The 26,325-nt window shown below is 34.2% G+C and overlaps 1 protein-coding gene across 2 annotated transcripts in view; it reads right to left on the bottom strand.

Moving 5' to 3' along the window:
* Window positions 1-5,801: 5,801 nt before the first annotated feature.
* LOC111695237 (PR domain zinc finger protein 16) overlaps window positions 5,802-26,325 on the bottom strand; it is a 22,041-nt gene continuing 1,517 nt past the window's right edge. Inside the window, exons 1-4 of one of the 2 annotated variants that reach the window (XM_023464469.1) lie at window positions 21,448-21,671; window positions 12,994-13,223; window positions 8,664-8,989; window positions 5,802-8,272 (exon numbers count right to left, since the gene is read on the bottom strand). In XM_023464469.1, the coding sequence (XP_023320237.1) occupies window positions 6,136-8,272; window positions 8,664-8,989; window positions 12,994-13,223; window positions 21,448-21,472 (2,718 nt within the window). In that variant the 5' untranslated portion in view covers window positions 21,473-21,671 and the 3' untranslated portion in view covers window positions 5,802-6,135. Of the gene's footprint in view, window positions 8,273-8,663; window positions 8,990-12,993; window positions 13,224-21,447; window positions 21,672-26,325 lie in introns of those variants that run through there. The other variant, XM_023464468.1, reaches the window with a different exon arrangement.

Here is a 26,325-nt window from a genome sequence, read left to right as displayed (position 1 = left end):
TTAAGAACCTATTCAACCCTGGTGTTAGGAACCTATTCAACCCTGGTGTTAAGAACCTATTCAACCCTGGTGTTAGGAACCTATTCAACCCTGGTGTTAGGAACCTATTTAATCCTGATGTTAGGAACCTATATAGCCCTGGTGTTAGGAGAAGTATGGGAACCCAAACTGATTTAATAGATTTAGAATGATATATCTTCCAACCCTGGGGTCATACAACTCTATTCAGAAAGATTTCAGAAGCTAAATTTTACAAATTTCGGGTCACCAAGATCCTGGACTGACAATAATCTATTCAAACAAATTTCCTTTCCATTTTCCAGCCAAAATTTAGACGCTTCTCGCCTTTTGAAATTTTGTTTTCCAACCGACTTCTAGAAGATTTTCTAAAGAGCCCTGACAGGAAACCTTATCACTTTCTAGCTCCCATTCAAACTAAACCCCTCTTTTCTCTCATACTAACCTGAGAATCACTTCAGAGACAAAGATTCTCAAACATTAAGCATGGGTTGACAGAATATTTTAGATTTTGCCTTTTTACCATATTAGATCAATCTGGGCGCAGTAATTGATCCGTTTCCTACCCCGGGTTTACATTGATCATAAATCTAGAATAATAAAATCAGTGAACCGGTTTAACACGTATAATCTCATATTTAATCATTGATATATAACCGACATTATTCTAGTTCAGACAAATAATATGTAAACTCTTGATGATTAGGAAGCAGAAAGTCAAACATTGCAAAATATCTCCAGTTGCAGAAAGTACAGCTATTCCCAGCTCAATGCTTCAATAATCTAAATATTTGCCTCACACCCACTACCCTTAAAAAAAATTTTATCGTGGATTTTGAAAATTGTGAAAAATAGAATTTTTATTGAGGCTAATTTTTGAAAATAAGATCATTCTTAAACCTTACCTGGGGTCACGCGAGGTTCCACAAAACATTTGGGCCTGATCGGTTCAGCCGTTTTGACGTTTATTTGATACAAACGGACAGACAGACAAACAGACAGACAGACAAGCAAATTATGTATATATAGATTGGTTATTTCATTATCACAAAATCCGCGAAACCTCTCTCTAGAAAAACACGCAACCTCAGAAAAGAAAAACCTTTTTAACCTAGAATTTGGCTGATGTTTATCTTTAAAAAAAGATAATTCAATTGTTCTCTATAGTGAGGCTCATAAAATTTTGGAGTTAAGATTTGAAATAGTCCAGTTAACTAGTGTGTATTTCTATAACGTTTTCCAGTAGTGGAAATGGGCAAGTCACAATAAAAAAAATCACCAGATTTCCAAATAATAAACACGGATATCTAATTCATTCTTGATCTTCGACAAAGCTTTTAAGGGTACAGTTGTAACTCAGGTATTGTTATCTTTGCTTGGAGGAGCGGGTACAGGGGCACCACACCATTTTTTCGTCCGCACCACAAATGACGTCACAATTTACGATACGATTATTTCTTCCGACCACACCTTTTTTTCGTCCGGGCGTGCTTCTGTGTTTTATTATGTATATTTTTCTATCCTATAGTGCTTTTTTCAAACTTAGGCAACGTGATGTTATTCAATATGATTTGATTATGTTTAAAATGCACTTTGTTAGAAAAATAAAACGATTTTATTTATTTTATTTAGCACAAAACGGAAAATACCTATTTTTTGTCCAGACCACACACTTTTCTGTTATTTTCTTATTTTACTCCTAAATTGCAACTTTTAGGTGATTGTGACTGGGATTTTTTAGAATCTAAAACTAAAAATTTACATGTTTTGGTAAGGAACATAGCAAATGGTTTTGATTTGCTCGAGGTAGTATGAAATAAAAATTTCTATGAATTGTTTTATGCGTATTGTACCTTCATAAGATGTTCTTCTTAAAAGAATACAGGATAAAATATTTAAAACCTTTATACACAATATGACGTGGCTCAAAATTCTAATAAAATAATGTGAAGTACTTTTAAAAAATGTAAACAATGCAGGACGAAAAAAAGTGTGGTCGGACGAAATGATGGTGAATTGTGACGTCCTTTGTTGTCGGACGAAAAAAAGGTGTGGTGTGCCTTCCCTGCCTCTTAGGAGGGTCATTTGAAATCACGCTTACGGTCCCTTTCAGTGTTCCTGAATCCAAAGAACGAATATCAAATAAATATCAAATCTTTGTTTATCTTTGAAACTTTTAAATATGAAACTAATCTAAGCCGAAATATATAAATTTCATATTTGGACCAAGTCTAATTTCCTCCTCTTGTATAAGTATATACGCCTGGTATGAGAGAATGAGACGGTGCTCTGCATAATACAGGATTCTAAGAAAGGTTTAGGAGCAGTCAATGCATTGTTGTCAAACTGTGGAACTAAAGGTTAAAGTTGTGAATACAAAACCCCGCCCTTTCTCCTCATCCTTCCACCATCTCTCCTCTTCCTTCCACCATCTCTCCTCTTCCTTCCACCATCTCTCCTCTTCCTTCCACCATCTCTCCTCTTCCTTCCACCATCTCTCCTCTTCCTTCCACCATCTCTCCTCTTCCTTCCACCATCTCTCCTCTTCCTTCCACCATCTCTCCTCTTCCTTCCACCATCTCTCCTCTTCCTTCCACCATCTCTCCTCTTCCTTCTACCATCTCTCCTCAATCTCCCAATATCTCTCCTCTTCCTTCCACCATCCATCTCCCCTCTTCCCTCCACCATATCTCTTCTTCCTCCCACCATCTCTCCTCTTTCTCCCTCCTCCTTTCCTCTTCCTCCCACCATCTCTCCTCTTCCTTCCACCATCTCTCCTCAATCTCTCAATATNGGTATATCTTCCCTTGGGAGTAAAGGAAAGGTTAAGCAAAACAGTTTCGGTCTATTAAACCGTAATTAGTTGAGTTTGAAACCTTATCCTTTCAATCAATTTTACACATATGCTTAGTTCACTCTTTCATCTAGAGAATACAGAATATTAATTAGTAATCAATTATCTTTTAACAGATCCAACATATAGTTAAACTACCTTGTTTAACTGTCAACTAGGAATTTATAGTATAATTGTATCAGATTTCCTGCCACTAAACACAAAGAAAAGATATTGAAAACAAGACAATATTTCAATGTTTGAACGAAACAAGTTTTATTAAACAATATTTGTTTATTTATGTCTTTTGTGACTTAACATTTATCATTGATGTAACATTTGTTTAGATCTGCAGGAGGTTGAGTCCCAAATATCTTGGAGGGATCAGTAGATTGATTAATGGATTAATGATCATTGTTTAAAGGGACTGTACACGTAATTTTAGCTGATTCTCAAATTATAGATCAAGGGGGATTCACAACGGTACCTCTTTAAACTGTGTCAGTGAAAAAAAAACTTTAAAAGGAAGCGAAAAAAATTGAGTCTTTGCCACAACCTTTGATTTTCTAAATCCTACTTTTTTGCAACCCCATGTGGTAGACCTCAGATATTATAAACTATGAATTCTGTTAATAGATAAATAGACAGATAGATAGATAGATAGATAGATAGATAGCTAGATAGATAGATAGATAGATAGATAGATAGATAGATAGATTAGAACTATATTAGATCCCCCCAAGGGATGATCTGAACTGTATTTATTAACTAGTGATTACAAGCTAAGAACTAATAATATCCTTAGATAAGAAATATTATCTACAGCGTGTCAGCGACACTCCCGACCCCCGACACACTTACCAGTAGGTGGAGAACTTATTCCTTCTTATTATATATCATTGGTTTAATCCCATATATCAGATCATTGATTCCATTCACATATATCAGAACATTGGTTTCATTCACAAATATAAGATCATTGGTTTCATTCACAAATATCAGTTCATTGGTTTAATTTACAAATATCAGATCATTGGTTTATTCCCATATATCAGATCATTGGTTTAATCCCATATATCAGATCATTGGTTTCATTCACAAATATAAGATCATTGGTTTCATTCACAAATATCAGATCATTGATTTAATTTACAAATATCAGATTAATGGTTTCATTTACAAATATCAGTTCATTGGTTTAATTTACAGATATCAGATCATTGGTTTCATTCACAAATATCAGATCATTGGTTTCATTCACAAATAACTTTGCGTTTCATGAAAATGGCAACTTTTAAACTCATTTAATAAACGCTCGATAGATTGAAAGGTGGGTTTAAATTATTAAATGTAAGCTAACACTTGTTTCCAGAAAGTTTATCATATTTTTGGAAATAATTCAATGTAAAATTTACAACAGTCACCGACAGTTCTCTTGTCTGAGGTACAATCTGTTGGAAATATACAGTACTCACTATCCACATATCCGTGTATACATACACCTTACCCTCGTCCATCCATGCAATTGATCCATCCATACCCTTTATCCATCCTACCATACCCTTTATCCATCCTACCATACCCTTTATCCATCCTACCATACCCTTTATCCATCCTACAATACCCTGTATCCATCCTACCATACCCTTTATCTATCCTACCCCTTTATCCATCCTACCATACCCTTTATCCATCCTACCATACCCTTTATCCATCCTACCATACCCTTTATCTATCCTACCATACCTTTTATCCATCCTTCTATACCCTTTATTCATCCAACCATATTTTTATCCATCCTACCAAAACCTTTATTCATTCTTCTATACCCTTTAGTCATTCTACCATACCCTTTAGTCATTCTACCATACCCTTTATCCATTCTTCTATGTCCTTGATTTAATCATCCATACCCTTTATCCATCCTATTATACCCTTTAGTCATCGTATAATACCTTTTATCTATCCTATTAAACCGTTTATCCATTCTACCATACCCTTTATTCATCCTACCATACCCTTAATCCCTCCTTCCATACCCTTTATTTATCCTACCATACCCTTTATTCATCCTAACATACCCTTTATCCATCCTACCATACCCTTTATCTATCCTACCATACCCTTTACTCATCCTACCATACCCTTTATCCATCCTACAATACCCTTTATCCATCCTACCATACCCTTTATCTATCCTACCATACCCTTTATCTATCCTTCCATACTCTTTATCCATCCTACAATACCCTTTACTCATCCTACCATACCCTTTATCCATCCTACAATACCCTGTATCCATCCTACCATACCCTTTATCTATCCTACCATATACCCTTTATCTATCCTACCATACACTTTATCCATCCTACCATATCCTTTATCCATCCTGCCATACCCTTTATCCATCCTACCATACCCTTTATCTATCCTACCAAACCGTTTATCCATCCAACCATACCCTTTATTCATCCTACCATACCCTTTATCCATCCTACCTTACCCTTAATTCCTCCTTCCATACCCTTTATCCATCCTACAATACCCTTTACTCATCCTATCATACCTTTTATCCATAAGTTCATACCAGTTATTTAACCTTATATTCTGTAAAATCAACTAAATATATAGTATGTGTTATTTTTAAATTTTATTATCAAGTCGAACTTAATCCTTTTTTGTTGTGGTAAACGTAAATAGCCCCACATCTAAGAAATGGTAAAACTAATGGCTTCATTTTTGTATGAAGGAAATTCTCCCAAAGTCTACCAAAAATAACAAAGAATCGTTTAAGTATTTGATTCCTATTGGTTTAATGGCGACGTAAGAAAGGTAGCTAGGTATAGAAGTATACTCGAGTTCTGCACTGTACAGAACCTGATTAAAATAGAAATATATTTATAGCGTTTGAAACCTGAAGAACTACAGTTTATGACCTGGAACCAAGAGGTTGTATTTGTATCATTTATTTTCGTAATAATTCATAATTGAAAACATTGAATAAGCAAACTAGATAGAACAGCAAGAATGTTTAGTATGGAGCAAAGGAAGATGTATATCTTGTATTAAGTTATCTAGACAATATATTATAAACAAGTTGGAAAAGAATGTGTGCAGAGTGCTTACAGTGCCGAATTTGCAAGTGTGGTTATAATTAGGAAGGGAGGGGGGGAGGGGGGACATTTGTAGTAGTTTCCCCTGGAAACTTTATAATTTAATTCAACTTAGGATATAACAGTTATAAATAATATATAGATATTTGCACTAAAGTTTGATATGTAAGACTAGTCCATGTCTGTGATTATGTCATCATCCTCATCATCATCTTCAACATCAACCTCGTTCTCAGATACGTCCAGAGAACTGTTCTTATCCACTACTTTACCCATGAAACTACGGATTTCATCAAAGTATCCGATCTCGTCCTCAGTTCTCACACTCTCAGGGCTATCAACGATTTCCGATGGATCGGAGAACATTTCATGTTTCTTGAGATGTCGATCAAGGTTTGTTTGTTGTCCAAAACATCGGTCACAAAGAGGGCATTTGAAGGGTTTCTCTTTGTTGTGTATGTTCCTAACGTGTCTCTGTAGGTTTGAAGATATGGAGAAGGATCTCTCACAGTATTTGCATTTATAGGGTTGCTCTCCTGTATGTGTTCGTAAATGTCTGGTAAGGTTTGCAGATCTAGGGAAAACTTTCCCGCAAAACTTGCAAGCATATCTATCCTTGGACTTATTATGGGACCCGGAGAGGATATCCTGATAGCATCCCAACCTTCCCAGCAAGGGAATGGAGTTTTGTAGAAAAGGAGAAGAATGGAGGGGAGACATGAAGGGAGAAGGAAAGGGCATAGGGCGTGGTGCTATCGGAGGAAGGTTGGAGGAGAGTGAATGATGGAAGGATGAATAAGGAGGTTGCTGCATTCTATACATTGCTCCCAGTAGGAAAGGGTTGACTGGTCGAGGGAAGGGTAGAGTTGAATCCTGGGGAGGAAGGGATGGGAGTGGATAGGGTTGGGAGCAGGGTAAATTCTGTTCAGAGGATTTCGGGAAAAGGGAAACTTGAGTTACGGGAACAAAAGACTTTCCTGACCCCACAGGTTTAAATCCCCGAGGCTCTTCTAGTTCTCTTGGTTCAGATCCCTGGTCTCGGGGGGATTCTGCTCTTTCAATACATTCTTTTGTGAACAATTTTCCCTCTTCTTTTCTACTGTTCTCTTGAAATGATCCCTCTATTTCTGTATCGGATTGAAGACCATTCTCCGGAACTTCGTCCTTTCTTGGTGTGCTCAAATCTAGAGGTTTTTCTTTGGGTTTTACCAGCTTCTCCGGCTCTCTGTCAGACTTGTTCCTATTAACGTCAAATCCCTGGATTCTTTCTTGCAGGTTGGTATTGTCCTCAACTTCTTTCTTTATTTGCACTTTTTCTAAACTGTTTTCTATCTCATTGTTAACACCTGAACCCTCCTCGCTGTCACAATTCTTTCTAAAATTTCCATTAAGAAGTCGTTGTCTGAACTCCTCTATACTCCGGAAATCTGAGATATTAGATTTAATATTCTCCAGTTTTCTCTCCTGGAAAAGTTTGTTGTGTGTGCTGGTGATGATTGAGGACTTGTTGTCCACCATGGTTGGGTTCTCCACGGGTTCAGGGCTAGAAACTGTGTTAGGAGACAGGATTGGTTTACCATTCAAATGGTTCATAGCCATTCGCTGCAGCATGGTCGGGAACATCATGTGGGGGTTCTGCAGGAAAGGAAACCCTGTATTCCCGTTAGGACCGAACAGGTTCTGTAGATGACTAGAAAAGGGAGGTTGTAGGAAGGATGCTCCGGGTCCAAACTTGTTCATGCTTCCAGGTAAATGACTGAAGTGTCCGTTACCGTTTCCCATGTGTTCTTGTCCAGGTAGATCTAGGGGATGTTTAGGAGGACCGTGGAGAAACGGAGACGGAGTTGAATCACAGAATCTTCTGTGTTTAGACAGGGATGTAACGGTGCTGAATGCCTGTCCGCATTTATGGCATTTGATCTGCATTCTGCAGTTTGCATGCATTCGCTTATGTCGGCATAGGTTTGAGAACTGTGTGTAACTCTTGAAGCAGACCTCGCATCTGAATGGTTTGACCGAACTGTGAATGTGAGTATGCTGTTTCAAACCACTGGATGTTGCAAACGTTTTTCCACACTCAGGACAAGCATGGCATCTGGCCCCGACGTGAGTGGTTCTAATGTGTCTTTGCAGATTGCTAGGATCTGTGAAGACTTTATCACAGTTTTCACATGGAAATCTTCTAAACTCTCCGTGTATCATCTTGTGTCGGAGAAGGTTTGGTCTCCATGCGAACCCTTTACTGCAGTGCTCACACTTGTATTTATCAGGTTCGTATCTATGGTTATCGACCATATGCTTATCCAATCTGAAAAAATAGAATAAGATAAATTTTACCTAACTCGTTTTAATCGAAAAACTAAATCATCAACTGCTTTGAAGTAAAAAAAACAAAAAAAAACATACGAAATAAGATAAAAATAAAAATTTCAGATTTGGAAATTTGGCGGGAATAAATAAATGCGAAAACTGGACTTAGACCTTAGATATTACGAAACCTTACTTAGAATTTTTATTTTGTAAATACTAGATTTTGAATAGCTAGAGAATATGAAAAGTAACACCTAGACATTTTTATGCACAATATGGAACATGAAGGAGTTATTCAAACAAAAAAGACAAAAAGAGTCCTGAATAAAAAAATGTCCTGTGGAATATAATTAATTAGATTAGATTTGACTATAAAGATTTTAACTTACATGTAAACATCCGGGAAAACTTTGTCACAAACCAGACACTTGATTCCGTTCTCCTCGACCTCCAGGGCCTCGTCCTCCTCCCTGTCCTCGATCCTCTCCTCGTGTCGTCCTTCGTCCACCCCTCCATCCAACTGGATCGGATCCCTATCTCCTAGACAAAGCTCTTCGTCCGGACGAATATCTCTCAAAGTCTCGTAAAAGATTTGTCCTGCCAGGAGAACATGTTTCAGATTCTGTTTCTCTTTCTGTCTCCGGACAAACTTGAGCCAGGTTCCGAACTCTGAAGCATCCAGGAACCCTCGGATACCAGCACTGGGAACCAGAACCTAAAAAATTGATAATTGAGTGTTCGCGGCTGACTACAGTGAGTAATTGTTTCCATCCAATTTGGTGTATATGTATCTGTGGGCGTGGTGGTAGGGAGGGGAGGGGAGGGGGGATATAACTGATGGTTCATACATATACAATCCCAGCAGCTGCAGGACTAGGAGGGGGAATTATATATTATGAGATCACGGAAAAATATCACACACACCCCCTAGTTGGTTGGTCTGGGTATCCAGGATTGGATGGGGTTAACGTTGGGTTGAATCCACTGTAAAGGTTTTAAACGTTTTTAATACAATATTCGGTAAAAATATCCCGGCTTTGCTCCTTCAAGAGGCATTAAAGCGCAAAAAAAGATTTTGAAAATTTGAAAAATAATTAGCGAAAAAAAAATCAATTTTTTGTAGTGGCATCTTTTAATCAATAGCTGGGGTACTCCACATTATTTTCACAGTTAGAAAAATAAGAAAATATTTGAAAAAGGATTCAATATTTAGCTTAAAATTGATTTTTCTGGTTTTATCCAGCAATTTTATTTCCAGGAGGGAAGTCTTTATAATTGATCTGATGAATAAGTTAAAATGAAGATTAAGGTTTGAAACATTTAAAGATAAAATGAAGATTTAGGTTTGAACCATTAAAGCTAAAATGATGATTAAGGTTTGAAACATTTAAAGATAAAATGAAGATTTAGGTTTGAAACATTAAAGATAAAATGATGATTAAGGTTTGAAACATTAAAGATAAAATGAAGATTTAGGTTTGAAACATTAAAGATAAAATGAGGATTAAGGTTTGAAACATTTAAAGATAAATGAAGATTCAGGTTTGTAACATTAAAGATAAAATGAGGATTAAGGTTTGAAACATTAAAGATAAAATAAGGATTCAGGTTTGAAACATTAAAGATAAAATAAGGATTCAGGTTTGAAACATTAAAGATAAAATAAGGATTAAGGTTTGAAACATTAAAGATAAAATGAGGATTAAGGTCTGAAACATTAAAGACCAAATGAGGATTCAGGTTTAAAACATTAAAGATAAAATGAAGATCCAGGTTGAAACATTAAAGATAAAATGGGGAGATAGGTTTAAAACAATATAGATAAAATAAGCATTAAGGTTTGAACCATTAAAGATAGATTATAAAGGTTTTAAACATAAGAGATAAAATAATTATAAAGGTTTGAATTACTACAGATAAAATTAGGATAATTAAAGAATAATTAAAGATTACAGGGTTTGAAACATTAAAGATAAAATGAGGATTAAGATTTGGAACATTAAAGATAAAATGAGGTTGAAGATTTGGAACATTAAAGATAAAATGAGGATTAAAGTTAGGAACATTAAAAATAAAATGAGGATTAAGGTTTGGAACATTAAAGATAAAATGAGGATAAGATAAAAATTATTAAATTAGGATAAATGTTATATATTTATATCCAAGATACATCGAGAATTAAGGACCAAGGTTTACTGTATCCTGGATCAAGGTTTACTGTATCCTGGATCAAGGTTTACTGTATCCAGGATCAAGGTTTACTGTATCCAGGATCAAGGTTTACTGTATCCTGGATCAAGATTTACTGTATCCAGGATCAAGGTTTACTGTATCCAGGATCAAGGTTTACTGTATCCAGGATCAAGGTTTGCTGTGTCCTGGATCGTTTAATTTATCCAGGATCAAGGTTTAATGATTCTCCAGCTAGGAAGCATATCTTGCTGCTCCTGTGTGATATTTCTGCGTGGTTGCCCAATTCACTAGGTTTATAAAGATCTTTATAAATGAACCGTGGGTCTGGTGGGGGGTATTCTCAGCCTAGAATATCACCCCCTCCTAGCTCCCTCTCCCTAACATATAAATAGAACGTATAGAATAATGTCTTGATTACCAAACCATTCTGTTTTTTTTTGTATTTTGAATCTTCACCACTCCCTTCCGCAAATCCCCATTCGTATAAATTTAATTAATGATTTTTTTAAAAATAATTTTCAATAACAAAAAAACAACACAACACTTGTTAGTAACCTATTCATCCCTGGTGTTAGGAACCCATTCAACTCTGCTTGTTAGGAACTTATTCAACCCTGGTGTTAGGAACCAATTCAACTCTGCTTGTTGGGAACCTATTAAACCCTGGTGTTAGGAACCTATTCATCCCTGGTGTTAGGAACCTATTCAACCCTGGTGTTAGGAACCTATTAAACCCTGGTGTTAGGAACCTATTCAACCCTGGTGTTAGGAACCTAATCAACCCTGGTGTTAGGAACCTATTCAACCCTGGTGTTAGGAACCTATTCAACCCTGGTGTTAAGAACCTATTCAACCCTGGTGTTAAGAACCTATTCAACCCTGGTGTTAGGAACCTATCCAACCCTGGTGTTAGGAACCTATTCAACTCTGGTGTTAAGAACCTATTCAACCCTGGTGTTAGGAACCTATTCAATCCCTTCCTTCTTCACCTCACAGACACTAATAGAGATATCAGCACTGGACCTTCCATCCTTCTCTACCTACAAGTCACCTACTAGCTCTTTATCCTACCTGATGATATTCTCCATCTTGTAAACTTTACTTTAAACTTTAAACCTAAGATAAATAACTTTTAATCCTACCCTGAGATTTTTCTTCTTTTACTTATATATTAATCTTACTTTTAAAAAACGCCTTTCTAGCATATCTTTAACCTACCTTGAAACCGGCCCCCTTTGGCTTTTTTTTAAATAGTCAAATTAAAAAATTAATTGATGTTTTATAAACAATTTACAAATTTCTCTCCTTCGTTCTCCAGTTTATATATCTGCATGTATATTGTATAGAAAATATAGTTCTCAGGACATATTGCTCTGAAACCTAACTCCGGAGGATTTAAACTCTCTGTCCATGCAAATATTTCTCATTTGTCTGTAATATTGTTTCGAATTCTGACAAGGTTTACGTTTTTATTTTTCTCTGGGGGCAGTCAAGTGACAACTAACTAACGAGTTAAAAAAGACGAGAAGGGGGGGGGGATTTTAACATATGTTGATAGTTGGTGTGGGTCCAAATTTAGATCAATGACATCGCTATGTGAATACCATTGAAAACCAGGATTAAAACTCAGATTATCTCACTTCTTCACAAACTTATTCACCAACCACAAACTAACTGATAAATTCGAACTCCCAAGCCCTTGAAAGCCTATAATTTTGGAGCAATATGAATTCTATATTACACAGTTTTATGTCCAAGCAATAGATATGTATGGCTTGGTATGAAAAAGCTATGACTAGAAGTTCTTTATATAAATGATACAATGTACAGTATTGTACAGTTTGGTATGAGAAAGCTAGTTTGTACACACAAGTGTACAGTATTGTACAGTTTGGTATGAGAAAGATGAACTGAAAGCACTAAATCTGTTCAAGTGTTTCCCAGTTTACAATAAATCTGATAATTTTTCATAAATCTGGAGAGTTCTGAGTGTATGGGAGAGTTCTGAGTGTTGGGAGAACCATCAAGTCTCTATACAGAATATATCAAGCCTACTCTAATACTTACAAAAACAACCTTTCAACGCACACTCATCAAATAAATATATATATTTATAGTAAACTAGGCAAAGAGAAGCTTGTATTTCGGACATCCAATTTTTCTGTCAAAATAGTATAATTGTTTTAATGTAACTAAATGAAATGACCACACCCAATACCCTCCCAGGCTTCAAATTTCATCGACATCAATTATTGAAAAATTATTTTCAAGTCTTTCATGTTATTACATCAAACTTACTTCATCAGACATCAAATGATTTGTCACAAACTCGACTTTTCTTATCCCTATATCTTTGCAACCCGATTGTGTACACCTTTGATATTTCAAACATTGATTTTTTAATCTACCAAAATTCATAGTTTTAAATATCTAAGGTCTCCGAAATTGGGTTGCAAAGATATAAGGACCAAAAAATTAGAGTTTGTGGCAAAAATTCAATTGAAGTTTGGAAAATGTATATCCTACCTCCCAGGCATAATCTTCGTTTCCCGGTTCCAGAACCCATTTTCCAAGGAACGGACCAAATCTGACTCCAGCAGCTACTGGAGCTCTAGTCCATACTCCGCCTTTTCTCAGCTGGAGCTGAGGCGGAGGTGTGACCAAATGAGCAGCTACTCCGCCCTCGTCTAGGTTTCTCCAGATAGATATTCCATCTTGTTCTCCGCTACACTCAGAACCCGATCTACTATCTTCGCCTAGAAAACAACAAGAGATTAAACATTTTTACTTGATAATCCAAACCTTGAGGTTTGTATATATATATATATATATATGTGAGATAAATGACGTGATAGAGTCGGAGAAAGGTTTGAAAGATCTGGGATTGATTATGTTGTATTGAACATCTACCCGAGATCTAACATGTCTCTGATTTGTCTGACGGTAAATTTTCCCCTGTTATATGCCGAGGATAGATGTATATCAGGAGAAGGAGGAGAAGGACACCTGTCCTACACGATCCTATATCCTGCAGAGACCAGTTAACTTGATTTTATCAACACGAAGATCGGTATTCTCGTAACTATACATCTATTTGCTAGACTAGAGTAGAGTGTTAAACCCTACCGGGACCCAGAACCAATTCTAATCAATACAAACTATATATTTTACAGATTTAGCTATAAAACATGTCTCCTTTTTATTCCAATCAAATATATCTTCTCTGAATATTGAACCCAGAATTATCTCACTGCAACAAGAGGAAAGATTATGGTTCAACGAAGCTTTCTGAAACAATCGAACGTAATAAAACTATCTCTGATATTATCCAACCCTAGATTCTCCAATATTTCCAAACCGTAATTTTCGTAAAGCATAATTTCCTCCCTAATTGACTGTGTAACGATATGTGTTAAAGATAAATATTTAAGTTTAATCGATGGAACGGATTCTGCTCCCGTGACTAATATAATAAGAGATAATTCTCCGGAGTCGACCTCAACCCAACCCAACCCTGTACTCCGGTAAACACGGTAACTATACATCATTATTAAACCCTACCAACCTACCTTAATCATAATAATAGATAGATAGATAAATAGATTAATAGATAGTTAGATAGATCGAAAGATAAGTAGAAAGGTAGATAGATAGATAATGTTGGGATAGAAGGATTCGCCCTAAAGACGGGAAGGTATAAAACAAAGAGGTTTTGTACATGAAACTAAAGCTAGGGGAATGTAAATAAAGATATAATGTGAAGTATTGCGGTTCAATGATTGATTGAGAAAACGAATGTTTAACAGATATTGATTCTATTATCCTGAGTTTTGATTTTCTCCGCCTTGTCTTTTCCCTCTAAACCTTATACCATCTAAATTGTGAACTACATGTATAACCTTAATTTATTAATTATTCTCTTTGTTCCCTCTTTATGCAAGTTTTATATCCGGTTAAAATTATTTTATTCTGGATAATTTCAGCTTATCTTTAACATTGATACCATCTTCCCTTGACTAATTAAAACAAAACTAATAAAAGCCAAATAAAAATATGAAATAACAAGAAACCAAAAGTAAACTAATCTCTATTTTGAGATTTTTGGTTAAGCAGATAAACCTGATCGATCCTTGCTCCTATACTCTACCTATACTGATCCAACCTAGCTCCTATACTCTACCTATACTGATCCAACCTAGATCCTAAAGCTCCTATACTCTACTGTTACTGATCCAACCTAGCTCCTACCGAGCTTCTAAACTCTACTTTTACTGATCCAACCTAGCTCCTATACTCTACATATACTGATCCAACCTAGCTCCTGTACTCTACGTATACTGATTTAACCTAGCTTCTATACTCTACATATACTAATCCAACCTAGTTCCTATACTAAACCTATACTTATCCATCCTAGCTCCTATACTGATCTAACCTAGCTCCTATACTCTACGTATACTGATCCAACCTAGTTCCTATACTCTACCTATACTGATCCATCCTTTCTCCTATACTCTACCTATACTGATTTAACCTAGCTCCGACAACCTACAACGTGCTAAACAAACAAATACATGTGTTGCATTGAACCGGTCCACACTATTAACTTCAGACCATGATAAGTTTGAAGATCACAATGAAACCGAATGTTTGAAATATTATCCATGAAGAAAAACAGAAACCAAACCTTGTTAACATAACACGGATCAACCTTCATCAAAATATCGTAAATCATAATTTTTTTCAATCAGTCAATCTTTGTTATTCAGTGGGATTCAATGTAAAATTTAATGATGAAATTTAATTCTTATGGTTGCATTCGTCAAATCTAATTATTTCTGAAAATGACATAAATTTGATTTGTCACGGAGGCAGTGAACCTTAATTTCTCTTTCCTTTCATCCATCTTCTCTTTCTAATTTTACTAAAATAATCGTCTATACCTTTCTATAGCAGGAGAACCTTTCATTCCTTTCTCTTCCAGGATATCCATTTATTCTTTTCTCTTACAGGAGAACCTTTCCTTTCGCATACTCATAGAGGGAAATCTTTCAGTCCTTTCTCTTATAGACGCACCTTTTTTCCTTTCTCTTAAAGAAAACCTTAATTCCTTTTTCTTACAAGAAAACCTTAATTCCTTTCTCTTACAAGAAAACCTTAATTCCTTTCTCTTACAAGAAAACCTTAATTCCTTTCTCTTAAAAGAAAAACCTAAATGCTTTCTTTGCCAGGAGAATCTTTAATTTCTTTTTCTTTCAGGAAACCCTTTTATTCTTTCTCTTACAGAAGACTCTTTCCTTCCTTTCTCTTACACAAGAACCTTTCCTTTCTTTCTTTTACAGGGGAACCTTTAAATCCTTTCTCTTAAAACTTTTATTTCCTTTCTCTTGTAAGAACCTTTTTATTCCTTTTTCTTACAGAAGAACCTTTCATTTGTTCTATTGCAACAGAACCTTTCCAAAAGAAATACCTCCATTATAATATTCAGTCCTAGACTATTATAGTTTACCAATTAATTGTGTTTAATTATGATACGCCGTGTAATTATATATATTTGTAGATATATGTAATATGCTTGATACAATACTAAGGTTGGTCTCCTGTAGAGTTTATATTCAGGTACACCTTCAATCTATTACCTTGCCTTTATATATTTTAGTTCACACACACCAATACCCCTCCCTCCCCTAAACTTTTCTGAACTGAGAGGGGGGAGGGTAGACAGGTTTAGGAATATTTCTCCTCATCCCTCGAGCATTCTTGTCAACAGAACTCAACCTTTCAATATCAGGATTAGTTTTAAATTTCTCTCTGCTCGTTTTTGTGTGTTTCAACAGTTTTCCTCTCTTTTCATCTTTTCTCTTATTGTTCTCCTTTAATTAAAAAACCTTGACGATTATTATCATGTTTTTGGTGTTTCACTTTTAATAAAGAGTACAAAACCCTGTGAAAACAACGTCAAACATGAGAAAGTTTAGTTTAGAGTAAATAAAGCGTGAAATGGTAATTGTAGGTTACATGGTCTAGGGTGTGTGTGTGTGTGAAGTTTTTAAGGGGGGGGGGTATTGATTCTTAGACGCTGCTTATTATGCATGTGTAAATGTTTATATTTAGACTACTCATTCCTTTGACAATGCATACTTTGTATCTCAGCTTATACCGTTAGTTAAATACACCCAGAGAACTACTTCAAGATTTAAACCTAGAAGTGTTTGCTCAAGGTCCGATTTACTCTCTATTCGTGAAGAAAATATAGTTAAAAAGGAAATAGATAAAGTTGAGAAAATATGTGAGTATATTTTTGGAAGTTTACAATAAGGTTAAATTTTTAAATATTCTGTATATGGAGTCCAATAGAATATCTTCGTTTCACAACTTTTGTATTTTTTAAATTGAAAATAAATAATTCTCTTTTGTGGTAGGAAATGAAAGGTAGACTGGACCATGAACTGCCCCCCCCCCCCNGGACACGAGTACATGACGAGGGGATTAGAGTACATGAAGAGGGGATTAGAGTACATGAAGAGAAGACAAAAAGAAATGAATGAGAGAGGGGCAAAAATGCATAATAGCAATAAAAAAGGAAAATAAGTTGAATCAGTATTCAAGTATTAAAAAATCAGTATTTAATAAACTTCAAAATAAAATAAAGTATAATAGAATTAAAAGAAGACGGTAAAGGAAGATAAACTAGTTTGAACCAATAAATATTGTGAAACTGCCAAGTGTAGTCTATAAAGCCATAAAAGCTTATCTATGAATATTTACAAGATACTAGTGTTAATCCTGGTAATTGAAGGAGCAGGATTCTAGGAGATAGCGGTCTTATTCTCATCTATGTCGGGGATATTTGTCATACTAAATTCATAATTTTATAAAAATTCAATTATAAATCCTTCCTCATTCATTCTCATCATTCATTTAGAGAATTTAACCAAGAACAACCCTCGGAGCTAAAGTGACCTGTTCTCCCGAAAAACTAACTAAGAAAACCCCTCGGAGCCAAAGCGTTCGTCCTATCCTTCCGGAAAATCTAAGTAAGGACAACCCTCTAAACTAAAGCGTCCTATCCTTCCGGAAAATCTAAGTGAGGACAACCCTCTAAACTAAAGCGTCCTATCCACCCTGAAACTCTGTGTAAGGACAACCCTCTAAACTAAAGCGTCATATCCACCCTGAAACTCTAAGTAAGAATAACCCTCTAAACTAAAGCGTCCTATCCACCCTGAAACTCTGTGTAAGGACAACCCTCTAAACTAAAGCGTCATATCCACCCTGAAACTCTAAGTAAGGATAACCCTCTAAACTAAAGCGTCCTATCCACCCTGAAACTATAAGTAAGGACAACACTCTAAACTAAACCGTCCTATCTACCCTGAAACTCTAAGTAAGGACAACACTCTAAACTAAACCGTCCTATCTACCCTGAAACTCTAAGTAAGGACAACACTCTAAACTAAACCGTCCTATCTACCCTGAAACTCTAAGAAAGGACAACACTCTAAACTAAACCATCCTATCTACCCTGAAACTCTAAGTAAGGACAACCCTCTAAACTAAACCGTCCTATCTACTCTGAAACTCTAAGTAAGGACAACCCTCTAAACTAAAGCGTCCTATCCACCCTGAAACTCTGTGTAAGGACAACCCTCTAAACTAAAGTGTCCTATCTACCCTGAAACTCTAATTAAGGACAACCCTCTAAACTAAAGCGTCCTATCTACCCTGAAACTCTAAGTAAGGACAACACTCTAAACTAAACCGTCCTATCTACTCTAAAACTCTAAGTAAGGAAAACACTCTAAACTAAACCGTCCTATCTACCCTGAAACTCTAAGTAAGAACAACACTCTAAACTAAACCGTCCTATCTACCCTGAAACTCTAAGTAAGGACAACACTCTAAACTAAACCGTCCTATCTACCCTGAAACTCTAAGTAAGGACAACACTCTAAACTAAACCGTCCTATCCACCCTGAAACTCTGTGTAAGGACAACCATCTAAACTAAACCGTCCTATCTACCCTGAAACTCTAAGTAAGGACAACCCTCTGACCTAAAGCGTCCTATCCACCCTGAAACTCTGTGTAAGGACAACACTCTAAACTAAACCGTCCTATCTATCCTGAAACTCTAAGTAAGGACAACCCTCTAAACTAAAGCGTCCTATCCTCCCGGAAAAGTAAGAACAAGGATTATAGTTCTCTCTAAATCTGCTCAGCTCAGTATTGCTTAGTAAACATTCGTTAGATAATCTTGGTTTATCAGTAATCTGCCATAGATACTCACAAACACACAGACACATAGATACTCACAAACACACAGACACATAGATACTCACAAACACACAGACATACGGTCAATACAATTTAATTCTTTCTCTAAGTTTAGACTGAATTACATCATTCTTTATCAATGATTTATTGCAGATTAGATATTTTAAAAATATCTTTCTGTTACGTATGAATTTTTATAATCTATAAAAATATTTATAAAATTCTGTTTTGCTATGGTTTCATTTTATAAATGGCCTGAGAAAAATCTGAAAATGCAGCCATAATATAGAAACATATAAATATAATTATTGTTTGAAAGTTTTGAATACAATTTAACAAAAAATTAAATGGCTCCGAAAACATTACAAGACTAAACCTAGAATTAGAACTAAATAGAAAGTTGGAACAAATATTTTTGAAAGGAAACTTTGTAATTACGTGTACAGGAGATGTAAAAAAAAATTCTTTTATTTTTTTTGAATTTGCAGACAACCAAGAAAGGATCAAGGCTAAAAAAAAAATCTTTTTTTGATATTCTGAAATATTCATTAAAAAGTTGAAACTTCTAGTTTTCAACTTTTGACTGTAATCCTTAATTCCCCCGGAAAACTATTCTATTGAATAGATAGGATAAACATTAAACAGGAACTGTATAATTAATCCACAGTTCCGAGTTCTACATTGATTCAACTTTCAAACCATACTTTTATTCTTTATTCTTTCTTACAACTTGGATTTATTTAAGGGACGAACTATATTTTCTAGCACTGCATCCAGTGCACGAAAAACTGATCAGAATTTAAAAAACTTGACAAAGTCTTATATTTGAAAACATAAACTGGAGGCGTTATACAAATAATAACTCGTTTTAAAATTTTCAATTTGTGAAATTTTTCTTCTTTCTTAATTTAAAAAAAATATTTTCTCGACATTTTTATCTTGTAATTTTATCCTCTTTTATATTTTTCTCGTCCTCGAGTGTTTCATTTTGACTTTTTTACATTTTTTATTTTTTTAAATTTCTTGAAACCTTCTTATCAATAGACTTAATCAAAAACTTTCTAAAATGATCCTTCATCCTTATTATTATATTTTTTCACAATAATTTAAAAAAAAGTGTAAAATACTATGTGGAAAATTTTAAAAATTATTTCGTGTATTTTAGTAAATGTTATTTTTGTGAAATTACAGAACTGTAAAATAGTAAAGTTAGAGGTCGTCATTAATCGCATTATAATTCTACATCTATTTCTAATCCTAGTTACTGTTCTAATTCTACTTCTTATTCTAATACTAGTTACCGTTCTAATTCTACTTCTTATTCTAATACTAGTTACCGTTCTAATTCTACTTTCATTTCTAATCCCAGTTCTTGTTCTTAGCTTAGTTCCTGGTCTTAGTTTAGTTCCTGTTCTTAGTTTAGTTCCTGTTCTTAGCTTAGTTCCTGTTCTTAGCTTAGTTCTTGTTGTAATCTTAGTTACAGTTCATATTCTAGCTCATCTTCTAATTTTAGTTCCTGTTCTCAGCTTCGCCCCTGTTCTAATATCAGTTTCTGTTCTAATACAAATCCTACTTCCTGTTCTTAGCTTAGTTCCTGTTCTAATCTTAGTTCCTGTTCTAATCCTAGTTTCTGTAATAATCCTAGTTCCTGTTCTAATCTTAGTTCCTGTTCTAATCTTAGTTCCTGTTCTAATCCTAGTTTCTGTTACAATCCTAGTTCTTGTTCTAATCCTAGTTCCTGTTCTAATCTTACTTCTTGCTCTAAGGCAAAGTTCCTTTTATTAGCTTACTGATCCTAGTTATTGTTCTAAATCTTGTTTTACTTTTAATCCTTGTTACTGTTTGTTATCCTAGTTCCATTTATAATAATAGTTCCATTTCTAATCCTAGTTCCATTTATAATAATAGTTCCATTTCTAATCCTAGTTCCATTTAAAATACTAGTTCCATTTTTAATCCTAGTTCCATTTATAATACTAGTTCCATTTTTAATCCTAGTTCCATTTATAATACTAGTTCCATTTTTAATCCTAGTTCCCTTTCTAATCCTAGTTCCCTTTCTAATCCTAGTTCCATGTCTAATTCCAGTTCCTGCTCTTAGCTTATTTCCTGTTCTAATCCTAGTTCTTGTTCTAATCCTAGTTCCCTTTCTAATCCTAGTTCCTGTTCTAATCCTAGTTCTTGTTCTAATCCTAGTTCCCTTTCTAATCCTAGTTCCTGTTCTAATCTTAGTGTCTGTTCTAATCTTAGTTCCTGTTCTAATCTTAGTTCCTGTTCTAATCTTAGTTCCTGTTCTAATCTTAGTTCCTGTTCTAACCCTAAAGTTTATTTTGTAAAACATTTAATAACTTCTGAAAAATGTTTAAGTTAATGACCCAGAATAACAAGGAAATTATCAGTAAAAAGTGACAAAAGATCAAACTTTTATTTGTTTCTAAAACTTTAGTTTGTAAACTTTGTATTTACTTAAAGAAATGTTTTATAAAATATATAATAATGAAGACCTTGATAAAGAAAACAGGGATTTATTAGCTAGTTAAAAAAAAACTTTAACTAAATATTTTCCTTTTTTAGAACTTGTAATGAACACTTTTTATGGCAATTTTCTCTAAATTGTTTCATTAAAACTATTGAAGTCTATTTAATGTAAAATTAAGTAGAATTATGTTAAACATATGTCGAGAACTCTAGAGAAGTTCCTTACCTTCAAATTGTCTAATTGCAAGCATTGTATATTGTATAACTATCCACTAAATATCTAGATGTATTGGAGCGGAGACGCCATGGGTCTGAGGATCTATAGTTTACTGCGGGGATGACAATTGGATGGTAGGTGAGTAGGAGCTCCAGAGTGTCAGGTGTCTCCCATCCCAGCCGCCTCCAAGCCCGACACCCATTGGATGAGCCGGGATGGCCGGGCTCAGCTTTGTAGCGCGGATAGGATGAGTCCCAGCTGTAAGGGAGGATGAGCATGCTAGCCGCAGCCAAGATAACCATCATCTAGCTCCTCGGTCGCGGGATATTCAACCAATCACAAGCCGAGGATGTCAGTTTGTCGGCCAATCAAAATACAGGGATGGGCGGTGGGCAGTTGGCGGCATATTCCGGAGCCATCTCTGGTGTCTGTGTGCTGTCCTCGTGTGTCTACTGGCGGCAAATCCTCCTCAGAGCATTGGGTAGATCACAGGGATCAATATTTTCCTGTATTGGTCCCAACCCAGCTCTATCAGGTATATGGAGTTCCCCCTTCTCTAGGTGAATAAAGAGTTTGTAAAACTGAATTTGGTTTATTATCCAACCTGATGGAAATATTTTATGAGTTCTCTGGAGCGGAGTCTCGACCTATATTTATTTATTTATTTGCTGACTCTTATATTTCTTTCATGAGTTTAAGAACTCACAAAGTTAATTTCTCATGTCTTCCTGAGCTAAAACAACTTTTAAACAATCTTTATAAAGTTTTCATGAAATCTATTCAAACTGTTTCTAAGGTTTTAGGAAATCTCTTAATCTTTAAAGATTTCGTTCAAAACATTTTTTTTTCATGAGCTTCTATAGTATGTTGAAAGATAAATATGTTAGAATTTAACTTCTTTTAAGTTCATTTTATTATGTTTAAGTGTTGTCAGAACCTACAGTTCTTTGAATCTTTGCCACAAATCTTTGAAACACAATTTCGTAGACCTTAGATATTTCAAATTATGAATTCTGTTAAATCAAATTATTTAAGTTTTTAATATCAAATGTTTACACCATCCGGTTACTAATATATAGGGATTAGAAAATTTGAGTTTGTGGCAAAGACTCAATTTTTACCAAAATGAATATTAAGATATGAGTATCGATCATTCTATAAACCATCCTATCAAGACTAAAAGAATATTTAAGGTTTCCACAACTTGAAAGGAAATCAATTTTAGAAATACAATAAATGATCTAACTTTGATAAAAGGAAACCATGTTTATAAATATATATTTGTTTGATCCAACATGAATATGTACAAATATACACACAATCTTTAGGTTTTAGGTAATTATATTGTTTAATTTATTAAGTAAACATTGTAATCTTAAAATTATATTTTAAAAAGTAATTTATTCATTTATTATTCCAAACTTCTTTACTTTCCTTATCTATAACAACCTTGTGCAAAGTCTTTACTTCTTTAAACATTATTCATACTTCTCTGAACATTGTTATACTTCTTTAAACATTATTCATACTTCTCTGAACATTGTTATACTTCTTTAAACATTATTCATACTTCTCTGAACATTGTTATACTTCTTTAAACATTATTCATACTTCTCCAAACCATATTCATACTTCTATGAATATTATTCATACTTTTCTGAACATTGTTATACTTCTTTAAACATTATTCAGTCTTCTATGAACATTATTCATACTTTTCTGAACATTGTCATACTTCTCCAAACCATATTCATACTTCTATGAATATTATTCATACTTTTCTGAACATTCTTATACTTCTTTAAACATTATTCATACTTTTCTGAACATTGTTATACATCCAAACCTATCCAAACAACCACCGTACTTCTTCAAGCAACCGCTTCTAAACATCTACCACACTAATTCTTGCAAGTACAGAGATTCTTAGGAAACTCTGGACATAGATTCTTAGGAAACTCTGGACAGAGATTCTTAGAAAACTCTGGACAGAGATTCTTAGGAAAACCTCTGTCCAGTTCTAGTCATCTTTTATTCATTTTTTAAACCGAACTCTAAAAACAGTTCAATTTCCTAGCAACCCCCGAATATCATTCACATTCCGAAAAGCATGTTATCCATCATTTATATATTCCTTAACAATCTTATCCATGCCACCTCATCAAGTGTAATCCATTTCGTGTTATTCACTTTATATTATTTTCTATCCTTTTTATAAACTTGCAAACAACCTTAGACCCCCCCCCCTCTTCCGCATCCTTATTTCTTTTATTTCCTTCCCTTCTCCTTCTCCTAAATGCATTTTGAGTTGAGTTGGATTATATGTATAGGTCGGATATAATATTTCAAGACTCTGGGTCCATAAACACAAGCTTTCAAAGGTTTATATTCTCATCAAACCTTGAAGTAAATATCATGCATCCTATGCAGTAAAGGGAACTAAATTTACTAAATCAAACATTTTTTAGAACATTGAGCTTTTAGCGAATATGCACAAACATCAAATTCAGTGTTTAGAGTGTATTAAGTGCTTGGAGTGCATGAAGTGCATGTTGTGTATGGAATGTATGGAATGCATTGAGTGTATGGAGTGCATGAAGTGTATCGATTGCATGGAGTGTATGGAGTGTATGTAATGTGTGAAGTGTATGGAGTGTATGGAGTGTATGGAGTGTATGGAGTGTATGGAGTGTATGGAGTGTATGNATATCCTTTCCATATATTCATATCCTTTCCATATATTCATATCCTTTCCATATATTCATATCCTTTCCATATATTCATATCCTTTCCATATATTCATATCCTTTCCATATATTCATATCCTTTCCATATATTCATATCCTTTCCATATATTCATATCCTTTCCATATATTCATATCCTTTCCATATATTCATATCCTTTCCATATATTCATATCCTTTCCATATATTCATATCCTTTCCATATATTCATATCCTTTCCATATATTCATATCCTTTCCATATATTCATATCCTTTCCATATATTCATATCCTTTCCATATATTCATATCCTTTCCATATATTCATATCCTTTCCATATATTCATATCCTTTCCATATATTCATATCCTTTCCATATATTCATATCCTTTCCATATATTCATATCCTTTCCATATATTCATATCCTTTCCATATATTCATATCCTTTCCATATATTCATATCCTTTCCATATATTCATATCCTTTCCATATATTCATATCCTTTCCATATATTCATATCCTTTCCATATATTCATATCCTTTCCATATATTCATATCCTTTCCATATATTCATATCCTTTCCATATATTCATATCCTTTCCATATATTCATATCCTTTCCATATATTCATATCCTTTCCATATATTCATATCCTTTCCATATTCGTCTTCCCAATTTTTCGATTTACTTTCTGATTTTGTGGCGTATTTAATATTTATAAAAACATTTTCTGACTGAGGCTTAAACCAACCTAGAACCTATTTCTTGCCAATAGAATGGTTCCAATAAATATTAGGTTGGGCTGCTCTATTTAATTGTATTTTAGTCCTGAAACAGACAGACAGACAAACATACGAACAGTGTTAAGAGTATATGTATTTGTGTACGGGTTGGAAATGTAAATATTCTAAACTCTGGCATAATATACTTTATTACACACTTATTGATCTTTAATAAAACAATCCAAATTTTCAGCTCTGTTCCTGTTTTCGAACATGAAACGGTGTATTATTAAAACAACCAAATACTTTTATGGATATTTATAAAAACTAAAAGTTGTTACTGTTTTATAATAAATCCAGAATGTTAATGAATTACATCTATCTAAGAGATAATAAACATGGGAATTTTTAATGGATATTTTTTATTGCATATCGCATCTAATTATCAAGTTACCTTATAAAAAAAACTTCTTTAACTCCAAAAATAAAAATATAAGTTTTTATAATACAAATTCAACATTTTTTCAAAGTTAAGATTTAATCTATATTTGATAAATTAACTCCCATATTTACTTTCTTATGTTTACTTAATACAAAGTGAAATGTATTTAAATATTAAAATATTTTAATATATCCTAAATTCTGTTTTGTATAAAATCAAAGATTTATGTAATTTATGCATTGTAGTGGTTATTGTTATTTTTTGTTTTGTGTTAAAATTGAATTATTTGTGTTTATAGTATTGGTCACGACAGCAAACGTGGTAAAAATTTAATATTTGTAATATTATCTTGATTTATATAAACTTGTATTGTTTAAACTAATTATATTCTCACTCAAGTATGGTCTAATACTTTATGTTCATTTTAAAAGAACTATCACGGACACCCAGTGTTTCCCAGGTTACTCAAAGTTGCTCCCGCCGTTTCCCGTAATCGGTCTCAAATTACGATTTTAGCTATTTTTCCACATAAAAGTCGACCCACTTAACTTAGAACCTCAAAACCAGACTATAAACATTCCCGTGGTGTTCCCTAGTTCCCCAATTCAAATTTGAGGCACATCGGACTTGGGGTTCCTGAGTTATGATCGGAAATATAAACAAACAAAAATACACCTAGAAAAACTTAATACATATAGATGTCGGATTTATTGGAAATTAAGAAAAATGTCAGTGCATTTAGCACTTCTTTTCCTATTATCCAACCTACACATTTAGATTTTCCAGGTCTACAATATCAGGTTGCAAAGATATAAAGATTAGAAAATTAGGATTTGTGGCAACAGTTCAGTTAAACTAGAACTGTTACCAGAGGGACGGATAAAATCTTCTAAAAAACTGCACCCTCCTCCTCTTATATTGACAGAAATAAACTGCCCCCCCCTCTTATATTGACAGAAATAAACTGCACCCTCCTCCTCTCATATTGACAGAAATAAAC

This window comes from Eurytemora carolleeae, unplaced genomic scaffold, assembly GCF_000591075.1.
Source record: "Eurytemora carolleeae unplaced genomic scaffold, Eaff_2.0 scaffold189, whole genome shotgun sequence".
Classification (NCBI taxonomy): Eukaryota; Metazoa; Arthropoda; class Copepoda; order Calanoida; family Temoridae; genus Eurytemora; species Eurytemora carolleeae.
This window is presented reverse-complemented; position numbering and strand designations above follow the sequence as displayed.